The 13,600-nt window shown below is 33.4% G+C and overlaps 2 protein-coding genes across 3 annotated transcripts; both read right to left on the reverse strand.

Moving 5' to 3' along the window:
- Positions 1-319: 319 nt before the first annotated feature.
- LOC143539321 (DNA replication licensing factor MCM5-like) lies at positions 320-4,092 on the reverse strand. Its single transcript, XM_077032665.1, has 18 exons — positions 3,798-4,092; positions 3,592-3,726; positions 3,336-3,515; positions 3,161-3,259; positions 2,952-3,088; positions 2,766-2,871; positions 2,552-2,686; positions 2,388-2,465; positions 2,018-2,122; positions 1,854-1,945; positions 1,635-1,767; positions 1,458-1,553; positions 1,292-1,380; positions 1,128-1,218; positions 931-1,040; positions 708-837; positions 537-638; positions 320-431 (listed from the first exon to the last, which is right to left on the reverse strand). The coding sequence occupies exons 1-18, from the start codon at positions 4,086-4,088 to the stop codon at positions 348-350; spliced, it is 2,193 nt and encodes a 730-aa protein (XP_076888780.1). The 5' UTR covers positions 4,089-4,092; the 3' UTR covers positions 320-347.
- Positions 4,093-5,425: 1,333 nt separating this feature from the next.
- Positions 5,426-10,786, reverse strand: LOC143539343 (protein ENHANCED DISEASE RESISTANCE 2-like). Of its 2 annotated transcripts, none has more exons than XM_077032683.1 (22): positions 10,559-10,786; positions 10,369-10,443; positions 10,244-10,297; positions 10,093-10,158; positions 9,925-9,980; positions 9,653-9,729; positions 9,418-9,540; positions 9,310-9,344; positions 9,121-9,224; positions 8,940-9,035; positions 8,721-8,812; positions 8,113-8,184; positions 7,848-8,018; positions 7,570-7,769; positions 7,426-7,492; positions 7,181-7,356; positions 7,011-7,112; positions 6,888-6,935; positions 6,661-6,804; positions 6,005-6,100; positions 5,821-5,922; positions 5,426-5,729 (listed from the first exon to the last, which is right to left on the reverse strand). In XM_077032683.1, exons 1-22 carry the CDS (start codon positions 10,784-10,786, stop codon positions 5,637-5,639), a joined length of 2,277 nt encoding a protein of 758 aa, XP_076888798.1. In that variant the 3' UTR covers positions 5,426-5,636. The 2 variants fall into 2 exon arrangements, with proteins under 2 accessions (XP_076888798.1, XP_076888805.1); XM_077032690.1 differs by having other exon boundaries at positions 8,721-8,785; positions 10,559-10,735.
- Between the last annotated feature and the right edge of the window lie 2,814 nt (positions 10,787-13,600).

The following is a 13,600-nucleotide window of genomic DNA, read 5'->3' on the forward strand; positions in this document are numbered from 1 at the left end:
ATTTAGATCTATTCTTTGCTACTCTAAAGGTAAACAGTCAAGTCATGTTTGAACAATATAAAATACACTATTATTTTGGTGGCACTAAATATATAAACATGTTAAGTAATCATTTGTATCTCTATATCATACAATATTCAAGCTTAACAATCAACAAAAAGCAATAAACAAATTTGGAACCATCAAACCACCCAAGCTTTAATTTGGATAAATTCAGGACAAATAAAAGTTACTGTCAAGATTCAACAAATGGCATTACACATCCTTGGCTATTATCATTTCATGTTGTAGCTTAATCACCCAATTTCCAAGTTTTACAGCCAAGTTAATTATAACAATAACAATTCTTAAGCTTTCCTAACAATGACACGTCTTTCTCTCTTGTACTCAACTTCATCCCTCTGATGCATTATTATCAATGCTCTCCTAACCTGTTAAAACAAACAAACAAAACATCAATCGTCATAACCTATTATTTATAAAACAACAAAACATAAAACATAAAGATGCCATGTCATTTAAGATTAGAATCTCACAATTGATTCATTAAGACCCATTCTCGTGAGATCATCAATCAGTCTTCTCTCTGATAAATGGCTTCCTATTCCCATCCTTCTCTTTATTTGACTTTCCGCTTGCTGCACACCCATTAATATTTACAAAAAGACCAACATTTTAAAGAAAAATAAACGTAGCAGAGAACCTACCTTTATTTCATTTGCCATTTCAGGAGTAAGATTGATATGTTGGTTCAATCCAGATTTTGCAGCATCCATTGTTGAATTGTTGAAAAGCCTAATAGCCTCGTCAACATCATGATTATTTGCAACATTTGACCTGAATTATGCAAAGATTTTTTTTTAAGTTAATAAATTAAATTACTAGTTTAAAAGTTTATGATGAATCAAATATGCATTTTTAGCAACTTACAGTCTCATCTTTGCAAGTGACTCACTCAACCTTACTATAGCTTCCAACTGTCTTACGGTTATTGGTACAGCAGTTGATTCCCCAGTCTCATTTGCCTGACGCCTCATATCCTACATATTTAGCAAATAGTATTAAACAAAATTTTATTAAATCTATTGAACATTAATTAAACAAATGATATTCATCATGACACATACCTGTCTAATTTTAACATAACTATCCTGCAACGACATGGCTGCCGAATCTGATAACCGCGGCTTAATTGTGTCCCGACAATACTGAATATACCTGCAACAAATAGATTAGTCAAATTACGACTTTACCCTTTATGCATAGAACAATCTAACTTCAAAGTACATACTTCTTAAGCCAGTTATCTTCTTTGGGATCTTTAAGATCATTGTTTGCATTAGCAGATGAATGAACTTTAATGATATGACTAGCAATAATCTGCATAACAAATATAAATTATTTCAGGTTATAAATTTATGATCCAAATTTGAATTTCAAGAAATTGAATAACCAACCTTGTCTTGACTGAACATCCTAACATCTTTCACAATGAAGATTAAGTCAAACCTTGAAAGAATTGTAGTCTGTAAATCTATGTTATCCTGTGCAGTCTGCAATATATGGATGCTGTCAATTGGTTGTAAAATGGTTTAAATGAAAGTAATATGTTATTTGTGGTTCTTTTTATGTACCTTGAGATCATCATAACGCCCTGATGGAGGATTTGCAGCTGCAAGCACAGAGGTTCTAGAATTAAGAACGGTTGTTATTCCTGCTTTAGCAATTGATATTGTTTGTTGTTCCATTGCTTCATGTATAGCAACCCTAATTACACATTTTTTTTGAAATTGTTAAAACTTTAATAAAAATAACAAAGACAACAATATGGTATCTTATGTGTTTAACCAAACCTGTCCTCGGGCCTCATTTTGTCAAACTCGTCTATGCAAACAACACCACCATCCGCCAACACCATAGCTCCTCCTTCCAGATAAAACTCACGCTGAATCATCATACACAATTTCATATTAAATGAATAATTAATAATACTATAAAAGTAATAACAAATACTTACAGTGCTATTATCACGAATGACAGAAGCAGTAAGCCCAGCAGCAGATGAACCTTTTCCAGAAGTATATACAGCTACAGGAGCCGTCTTCTCAACAAATTTAAGAAACTATACACAAAACATAAACTAAATTTAGTGCTTTAGACTTTTAGGGGGTGTTTGGGATTGCTTATTTTTACCAACTTATAACTTATAAACTTTTTGAAAAGTAATAAGGTGTTTGGGATTGCTTATATTGTGAGAGGAAAAGTTCCATAAGTTACACTTTTGTAACTTATTAACTTAATCAAAAGTTATAAGGAGGTAAAATAAGGAATCCCAAACACCCCCTTAGTTAAAAACAATTAAAAAACAAATAATAGGTTTAACTGACCTGTGATTTTGCAGTAGATGGGTCACCCAGAAGCAAAACATTAATATCACCCCTTAGTTTCACACCATCAGGCAAAGTCTGCATAAAAATAGGAAGTGAGCAACAAATAGCTGAATATATAAACAGCAAAATTTAAGAATAAAGTTGACTGGTTGGCCATGTACCTTCCTTGATCCTCCAAATAAAAGACAAGCAACCGCTTTTTTCACATTATCATGGCCAAATATAGATGGTGCAATCTTGGAGCATATGTTTTCATAAACATTACCTTCTGATGCAAACTTTTTAAATTCTTCAATCTGAAAACAAAATAGATAACAAAAGGTTACATACTTACATGTGTGGTGTTAACATTTTGTTATAATATATATTAATTACCTCTTCCACAGTAAAACAAGCAGGGCCACCACGAGTCGTTTCATTCGTTTCCTCGATTCCTACGACTCTAATATATGGTTGTCGAACTGCAACTGCTCCTTTGTGACTAGAAAAATGCCCAATTGTTAAGTTTTATAACATAACAAGTTACATGTTAGTGTTGAATAATGGCATAAAGAGTATTACTTGGTAGACGATTTAGCCGCTTGGAAAATACTGTAAATTCCCATTACAGTTAACCTTGTGCCAGGTACAATTGTTTGCACAAGATGTCGGTCTACAGATAGAAGCATGTTTCTTGGTAGCTCACCAGTTGGGACATCCTTCATTTAGAAAACACAAATAAACCAAAATGTTGAATTTACCAATGAATGAATGATATTCGATATTGTTACCTCAGGGTTCTCTTGAAGCTTCAGTGTCTGCTGATCAACATACTTGCTTCTATCTGGAACCACAATCCATGGATCGATGGGGCATGGTGTTTCACCCATCTGTGAAATTACAAGGAATTGCATTTAATATGGAAACAGATTCAAATAAGAATGAGGTGGTGAAGGTGGCAATCACCTGTGCTACATGGTCACATGACCTTGGAAGAATGGCTCCACCTAACCCGGGGCGACAGGGTACCACCTTCATGTTCTTACAGTTCTTGCACACCAAGTGCACATAAGTTGCTTTAGCCTTTGTTCTAGATGCAGCAATTGTAATTCCAGAAATCTTAACCAGCTTGGATATATACTGAGCCTATTATTTGACCATTTATAATAATCAGAACCAAAATACAAAAACAAAGTTGAATAAAAAAGAGCAGGTTGCTGACCCCAAGGGATCTCATTGATACAGGATCCTCCTCTGATTTGAGCAAAATCTGAACCTCCCCTGTTTGTGGTTCTTCCATTTCACCGGTGACTCTAGACTTCAAATTAGCATTAACCTCTGCTGCAGCAGTTTCAAACTAACAATAAACAAAATATTAGTGGAAAGCAATAAAAAACCTAAACAAATAATAATAATAATAATAGGTACCAGAGGCAGGTAATCTGATGGGTTTTTGCGAAGCAGATCTCTGAGATCCTGATGGTTGTCATAGGTGAGTAGATCTGTGAGATTGACCTGGAGGAACTTAGGGTTTTGAATGAGGCTCTCTCTGTAGGGGAAGACGTTGGGCTCGCTGGGGCGGCCGAAGTTTCGGATGAACTCCTTCAACTTGCGGAGGACGGTGTGGCGCGTGGCCGCCTGCTCCTGGTCGGCGCCGCCACGTGGAGGGAACTGTGCTTGGTCGCTGTAGTGTACGGCGCCTTCATCCCAACCAGACATTGCTCTTCTTTCTTTCAATCTGTAGGAATGGAGTGTGGTTGTTGCCTTTGCTATCTCTATCTATCCTCCCGCCCTATTTCTATTTCTTTATCTGCTGCTTTTTGGCGGGAAGAAGAGAGAGGAGATATGGGTGTATCATGTAGTGTAAACTGTAACTCTCTGGACTTTACTTGTTGGGCTGGGCTTCTATGTTTTATAGTTAGATCAAACCAAATTGTATAGCCTTCCTTGTTATATTGTTTGTTTTTCAGTTAAATCAAAATTAAACCATTGAAATTTCCAAATTAATTAATCACATAATGAGTTTATGCCAACGGTTTGGTTTTATGGTTTTAACTTAACACTATACATAAACAATTGTTGATTTGAATCAAAACACAAAGAAAATACGCCCACATATGTAATCATTGACATGACACCCAGTTTTTTATAAGGAAATTTTCTTTTTTACTTCCTACAACTCAAACACTAGTTTGAGAGATTTTGTCTCTACCAATGACCACCAACTCCATGACCTAGTTGACCAAAACCATTTTAACACTTTGTGATATTATAATATAGGATAAATTACTTTATACATGTAAGCATGGTTGTAAATATCCCGACTAGATGCCACCGATTAATCGTTATTTGATCAAAATCAGTGAACATTGAAAATTTTATATATAAAAAATTGGTATATATATATATATATATATGTAAATTTGAAAAATTACATATAAATTCCAATGATTAATTGCTAGTCCCTACGCCATCGCTCGACTAGTGCCTAACAAATTTTTAACACTGCATGTAAGTAGAAAACTAAAACTTTACATCTCTTAAGTAGGCGATTGAATCAAACTGTTCAATCAAATGTTAAAAAAAAAACCACCAAATTGAAAAGGTTAAGGGAAATATGATGTTTTTGAAGTGAAGCGGACCATAAACATCTCTAGCATTAAACTCAAAGATTGTTAAACCAAAGTTGAAACTTGCACAATGCTTTATGAATCGTTCGTGTAATTTGGTAAGAGTGACTAGCATTCCACCCTTATACACTGGCTAAAGGTTCTGGCTTTTGAAAAATGCAAATATGCACTAATCATAAGTACCAATAACCAAATAGCACAAATCACTAAATTAATCACTTAGTGCCTTGCATCAATCATTTCGCTTATGACTACATTATACAAGTGGTAGTTACCGTGTCTAAAGAAACTTGCTTATAAAAGTTTAGTATAAATCATTTTATGCGTTTTGGACGTTGTAACAAACTAGAATAGGCACAGGATACAAAAAACAAAACCAAATGATTTTAAATTCTGGTTCTTTATCAATGCAACTCACTAAGTCTCAAATTATCACAGTTGTAAGGCCCAATAACAGCATGCAAATGGCCATTGTTTCTCAGGATTTCAAAACATATGCACACAATTACACAGAATATGACCGATACTGGCGGTTCATGTCGGTTCAAGGTATTATCCTGCATACTGGGAGCTCAACGTAGCCGATAAAATCATCATATACATCGAGAGTCTGGTCATAACTACCATATTTTTACCACTAATTTTCAAGAGCAACCGCAGTATCAAGCCTCACTCTGTTTAACCTAACGGTTCCAAGAATGTACTCAGGCAGTTCCTTTTCTTCCTTTCCCTACAATTCATAAATTAATAACATTATAAAATGAAATAAACCAAAATCAATTTATAATTTTTACAAAAAAAAAACATAATAAAAAAAATACCTCGATTAAGATGGCAAGATCAACTACAAGGCTTGTTACATATCCAAGAACCAGACCAATAATACTCCTTGCAACAGATGAAGACCCGATATCAACATCAATCTGCAAAATAAATAGCTTTCAAAATGTAGAAAATATTCAATTTAATAATAGAGTTATAAAATTAGATTAGTATATAATATACCTCCAAAAAGTTATCTTGTCTTAAATAGTGGCAAGTTACAGCTTTCCCCAACAAGCATGCTTTTGTACCGACCGCACGTTTCACCATCCAATACCCCTGTTTGCCATTTTGTTACCCAATGTCATAATAACATGAATCCAAATTTTCTTTATAAAAATGAGTAAATTATACTAATCTCCGTCCTTTAAGTTTAAACCATTTCCAGATATATTGTCCCTAAACTAAAGAAAATACAAGAAACATCCTTTATGTTTTAAAACTTTTGCATGTTTCGTCCTTTTCACTAACAGGCGTCAGAATCACTCATGTGCCTTGCACATGAGGATAGTTTGGTCTTTCAGTGTCCAATTTTAGAAATCTAAGAAAGAAGTGATATATATACTATACATTGAGAGTCCAACATAAATTAAACAAAAAATGAAGCAAAAAAGTTAAATGACCAAATTGCCCCTCATGTGCAAGGCACATTTTACTAAAAGAACTAACGTCCACTGGTGGAAAGAACAAAATGTGCAAACTTTTTAAAACATAAAGGATGATTGTGTTATTTCCTTAGTTTAAGAACAATTTCTAACAATTGGTATATAAACCAAAGAACAAAAGTGTAATTTACACTATGAAAAAAAACACATCAAGATATTGGGAAATAAACATACCTGTACAATGCTCGGAATCAGTTTAAACCTTGCATCACGAAACGCATCATTCCCATCAATAAACTTGCCCAGCAATGAGTTTTTATTTACAGGCCTGTCCGCAGCATAGTATAGGACTAGGCTGTAGTTTGGTTTAGCCGGAACCTAGAAAAAGGGTAATAGAGTAAAATTACAATGACCTCAAGAAGCATCAAATGGGTTAGGGTTAAGGAGGTCAATATGCATACCTGAAGATTCACAACAAGGACGAATGGAAGTTTTTTCCCAGCTTCCGACTGTAACAAAAACAATAAAAGCATAAACTTTTGCTGTTTAATATTTATAAAAACTAAAAATGATGAATAAAGTACCTGAACAATGGATTTGGGATGCAAAGCCACTTTACTTCTAGAAGTTTCTAGCTTAAACCAGTCAACTGCTATAAGCTTTAGAAGCGGATCCCCTCCGGCTACCTGAAAGTAATCAAAAGAAATTTATAACTGAAAAAACATTTCATCCTTAAAAAAACCAAAAAAGTCACCTTAGCACTGTCTTTCAAGTACGTCTTTCCACGAATCTTAAACCCGGACCCGCTTGGAGATGTCCAACAATTTGAATCACTCTCACTCTTCCCTTTTTGCAACGAACCACTAAACTCACTCAAATCAAGATTAACAGGATCCACATTTGTATCTAACTCATTGTTAGCATCCATAGCTGATTATACAAAAAAAATATTAATAATTATAAAATGTAACAAAAAAAAATATCTTTAAGGCGGACTACCTTTCTTTGCCTTTAAAGCCAGGCTGGCAATAGCCCATGAAACGTTCTTCAATTTCACTCTCTGGCTCTATAAAGTTAAAAAATTACAGTTACAATACATATTATTTCCATTAAATTGATAAAAGTGAAAGAAAGAAAGCAAACCGAGTTGTCAGCTTTAGCATCACTATCATCATCTGAAGATGAAGACGTGTCAGCAGCAATTGCATCATAAAACTCATCTGCAACTTCCGCATACTCAAACTCACTAATCGATCCAGAAACATCAGATGCTTTTGTATCCACAAGTGTCGTTGATGATTCACATGTAAGTGCAGGGTTTGCTGATATGTACGCCTTTAAACCTAACACAATTGAACATTTTATTATCATTATTATTTCAGTCTATTGGCATGAAAACAAAGACTTTAGTATTCACTAACCCGACACTTGATTCAACAAGGCAAAAGGAATTGACTTTTCAAACTTTGAGCATTGATAAAGCTTCCATTTAAAATAACCTCTCGATTCTATCTCTAACATATGTGTAACAAGACATCTATCACCATTTAATCCCGAGACACCTCTTAGACTCCTAATCTCCCAAGAAGATGCTGTAATTCAAAAATATGAGAATCAACATAATATATAAAAAAAAGTATTTAAACAAAAAATAAAATAAAAAAGCAAAAAAATAAAAGATGTTACGGTTAATTTTTATCCGCCGATATCCCGACTTTGTAGGCCGTTTGTTGTGTATTGCAGGAAACTGCAAGATGGCTGCATCATACGTTCAGATCGTGTAAGTTTAACTTGCATATATAACACATAAATAACTAAATATGTTTATTCACTTAGGCATGTAAATGAACCAAACAAACACGAACAGATCATGTTCGTATTCATTTAACTTTAACAGAGCATACAATTGAGCATGAACAGTTAAACAAACAAGAACGTATGTTCGTCTGTTAACAGTATGAACGAATAGTTCACGAATGTGTACATAGATGACTGAGCATAATTGAGCTAAAACCAATTCAAAGTAATTGTGAACTAAAACGTGTTGGACGTTGTAAAAAGTTATTAAAACTAGACTAAATTGTAAGGGACCTAAATAATTAAATGAATATATTAACAAGCATAAACAAACAGACTTAAACTGACAAACATAAACGCATGTAAACAAATTTAAATGAATGATCGTTAACGAACTTAAATAAATTAAAAGACATATTTTCATGTTTGTCCGTTTATCAATTCTACTGAATGGTTGACTATATGTTTAGTTCGTTTACAAGCCTATATTCACTTACTGTATGTCCCATCTTGTCCACGAAACCATTGCCTAGAAAATATGAAATCGCGCTTAGACTGCCACCTATAACAACAGCACATCAGTTTTTGACTGATGACATATGAAAAAGGAAACAAGTTAAAGTATTAAAATAACATCAAGGATAAAATGTGCAATCTAGTTATTACAAAAACAATAAAAGTGTCATCAAATGTGTCTAACTGAAGAAGTGACACACCTACTTAAGGATCGGGGATCATAAGATCCATACACAACATCCGAGTGGCCACTTAAAGAATCTACAATTTCTAAATCACCGGTTAACGAATCCCACCTGAAAATTTGCATGTTAGTCAACACAAAATAATATAATTTAAACACTAAACAATAATATGAAAATAAATTCAACATCATCATACTCGTATCTCCGAAGCCGATCAAGGTTCAAAACAACCTCAAAAACTGTATCAGGACTTGCATCAACAACACCGACCGCCTTCACAAGTACGGTTTTGCTGACCGGCTAAGATTTTACAAAATACATAAAATTATTAGTTTATATCAAATTTTGTTATATAAACACAAATATGTATGTGTAATACAAGTACCTTGTGGTCAGACACATCCTCAAAGATTCTGACACCTAAAATCAATTATATTATTACAATTTGCACTAAAAATATGTAAACAATAAACGAGAGAATATAAGTTAATACCATTGACTGTGCGGACACATCGCCACTCATGTGCTTCAACTACATCCGCAGCATCACCTTCGAAGTCATTTGGTCTTTGATGTTTACCTAAGTTTGATGATCTTCTGACAAGTGTCTCGGGACCTACAATAGAGTCAAAGTTGAGTGGTCAATATCCTAAGAGGTCAAAGCTTTTGTAGTAAAAGATGATGTATAAAGAAAACTGGAATTAGTATAATTACCAAACTGATCTTACCATGTCCTATTCTTATTAACTTCTTTAGATCATGTGCGTATCGCCTTACCCTAGGCCGGCGTCCTTCAAGATCAATCCTTTTTAAATTGTTAAATAAGACCATAAGTATAAATGTGTAATGATGCAATATAGTTTCAAAAATACTACACAAATCAACAGAATCATGTTTTTTAGGAATAGATAAGCATACATTAGCGTATAATATCATGTTTTTTAGACATAGGTAAGTATAAATTAATGTATGATATTTATAGAGTAAAGTGAAAGCATACTCATCCTCCACGCTCAATCTGTTTCTGGTAGAACCTTGAGAAAGCTCAAACTCGGCCTGATTATGACAATTCAAGAAAACAACAATAAGTTAATGTAATGAAGAAAAGAAATAAAAATGTGTGTATTAGATAAAATAATAATGATAATTATTTCGCAATTACACGTACCTGTTGTTTTGCTTGATCAAATGCCTCCATCCATTTTCGGGTCTCTCCGGCTGTAGCACAAGCAATCTTGCAATAACAAAACAAGTAACAATCAACACCAATATGCACATCAAACAATTTAAGAAAACCATGTGATTTAAAAATCACTTACTTCTCCTTTCTTTTCCTCATCCAACCGATTATAAAACCTTAGAACATAAAGATCCTATAATATAAAAAATCAAAGTAGTTAAATTTCACATCAAGCGTAAGAATAAGATAAGCAATCAATCTTACACCATCATTGACCCTCCTTCTTCCTAGCTCCTCCACCATAAGTGTATTCCCAACAACACCTCTCCGAATCGGTTTCTACATTAAAGAACAAAACAAAACAATCACTTCACTACCCACTAATCACTAATAATAATATTATTCCAAAGAAGCAAAACTAGACTTGAATAATAATAATATTAAGAAGACATACAATGCCAGGGTTTTCATGTGGATCACGTTTATACATCATGACATATTTGCCTCGAATATAGAGAAACCTCAGATGACAAAACTCACGCCCAATTGAATTGGTACCCAGATGATAAACCCACCCAAAATACTCGAACCGGGTCCGACTTGACCCTTTATCCTCCGTCTCGGATCCTCCACTTTCCGATGACCCACCTCCTCCTTTCTTCGTTACCGGCGGCGATTCCATCTCCGGCAACACTGAAACCCTAATTATTATTGGGTGATGCTGATTGTTATTATTGAGATTTTGGGGAGATGGAAGATGAAGGAACAATGAATAATGATGATAATTGACAGGTGGTGAGTTTGGGTGGGTTTTGACAGGTTTGGTATATAAGACTTGTCATAAAGCTTCACATCTCGGGTTATGCGTTATGTGGCGCCCGGTCAGAGTTGTGGTTTTATACAAAAACAGGCTGTAGTCATAACTCTCCACATCCAGGGGTTATGCGTCACGTGGCGCCCAGTCATTATTAATTTTATTTGTTTTTTTAAATAATAATTCATTTAAATAATTAAATATATAATTAAAACACTATATTAGTAACATAAACATAAGCATAAACCAAGTTTTTTTTACCAAAGGGATTTGGGTAAAAAGTGTTTACCAATATGGAGATTTTGAAACTTATTTACCAATAAATGGTGTGGTGTTAAAATTGCAATAAAAAATATATTATGGGTTTAAAATTACAATAACAAAATGGTGTGGGTTATAAATTAAAATAAAAATATATAATACACCACTCCTTCTCGTCTTCTTCAATTCGCCGGCCACCACCACCATTTTTCCGGCGATCCCGTTACCACCCACCACCACCACCACTTTTCTCCTTCTTCTCCAATCTGTAACTCACCCACCACCACCATAACAACAAGACCCCACCCACCCAACGGTTATTTTTTTTTATTTGTGTGCCAACCCCCGCGTTTTGTATACAACGCAGCCAAAAATCAATTTCATATAACGCAGGGGGGGCGGTGTACCCCCGCGTTTTCGTCCTCAACGTTGGTGGCAACGTTGCCACTACGGGTGTTCTAATAACGATGTGATTTGAAATGCCAAAGTAATTGATTTGTTTAACCTTTAGGTTAAAGGCTGAATTAGGGAATAAAACATATGACATCTGTCAACCATGGGGAAGTTAACAATGATATCATATCATATCCTATCCTACTTTTTGACGTAGATATCGTTCATAACTATTAAGTAATATTAAGTAATAATTTTTTTGACGTAGATATCGGTCGGATAGTTACACATCTAAAACATGTTAAATACTTATTAACGTTTATACTTTCTAGTAATACCAGCATGCTTAATATATAACAAATTTTAACACGGGATATACGACACTTATATAGTAATAAATTTATACTGTATATAAAGTATTAGTGAAGGATCTCTTAAATTTTAAGAGATACAAACACTCTTGAATAAAATACAATCACTAATGCATCATATTTTGAAAATGTAAGGGCAATATGGTATTTTTGACATCATGTACGGCTAAGAATATTTACTTTGGATAATAGTTACAAAAATGATTCTTCAACTTTGATACAACTTTGTTATTTTGTAAAGTAGTTACATATAAACTCTCTATCTTTACCCATTTAATTGACAAATTCATTTAAATTTTTTATTTCTTCAATATCTATTAATAAATGGTGTTTTAAACAAAAACAAACTTACCATTGCAATATGCTTATTTTTGTTGACGTTTTAATGTAAATTTTGTTTTATCTTGAGGTGTTAATTATAATGTTCAAGTCAATTAAGCATAAGAGTACAACTCAAATATGCAGTTATGAACCTAAAATATAATTACAATATTAACCTTTCAACTATAATTAACTTTTGTAAATTTAATTAATAATTACTCTTCCATCCCCTTTAGTTTACCCATATAGTCATTTATATTCTTTTTCTTTGTTTTTCATATATATCTTTGAATATAATACGTTTTAATAAATTTCAAACATACAATCACGACATGTTTATTTTGTCGACGTTCCAATGGAAGAAAATTGGTGCGCATGTATAAACTTATAACCAAAATGATTTCGTGTCATTATAAAAAATATCAATTTTGGTTCAATTCAAAATGCTATCAAAATGAGTTTTGATCATTTTCTTTAAAATTAGTTTATTGTTTCGGGTCAACGATTTCTTCAAAATGCTACCAAATGAGTTTATGTCATTATAAAAAAAAAGTTTAAAATCTTGTTTACGCCAAAACATGCAATAAGTAAAAATGAGTTTGAGTCATTTAAGAAAAAAAAAAGTTATCAATTTTGGTTCTGGTTAAAACATGTTATAAGCATAATGAATTCGAGTCATCTTTATATATATGGTTTTGGTTTGCGTCATATGTTTAAAAGTTTGTAACTACTAAAAATCTGTTTATAAATATTGTAGTTACCTTGTTATTACCGCGGTATCACACGTATTATAATAAGTATTAACATTATATGTTATAGTTGTCATCAAAAGAAGCTATCTGATCACGTGGGACAAGTGTTGGCGGCTAAGCCATTACACGTTAATTGTGATACAGTGTTGCCCCTTTGCTCGTGAAGTCATTCGTTGACGCTAAGGCTAAACTGTGATTTTTATTATTTTTATTCTTTATGGTTATTGATTAATTACTTTGGGTGGAGATGATCTCGTTTATTCGGGAGATAATTATGATTTGCCCCCTGTGTAATATGGGAGGAAGACACTATCACTGATTCTTAAATTGCGCGTATTGAACTCATGTCATTTTCAGAATGGCTATATGAGCCACTATCGTTAGTTGAACAAGCGTTAGACTATTAAAAGGCAAGGGCATTATGGTAATCTAATAATAATAATAGTCCTAATAGCAATAATAAATAACTAGTGGGTGAGCCTGCGCATTGCAGCGAATACTAATATAATGATAAATATTTATATTTATATTTTATATACTATTTTATTACTTTTGGTTTGTTTTTAGTTAAGATTTGTATACTA

The sequence above is a fragment of the Bidens hawaiensis genome, unplaced genomic scaffold (genome assembly GCF_021521415.1).
Source record: "Bidens hawaiensis isolate Kalapana, Puna unplaced genomic scaffold, B.hawaiensis_p1.1 tig00000783_1, whole genome shotgun sequence".
Taxonomy (NCBI): domain Eukaryota; kingdom Viridiplantae; phylum Streptophyta; class Magnoliopsida; order Asterales; family Asteraceae; genus Bidens; species Bidens hawaiensis.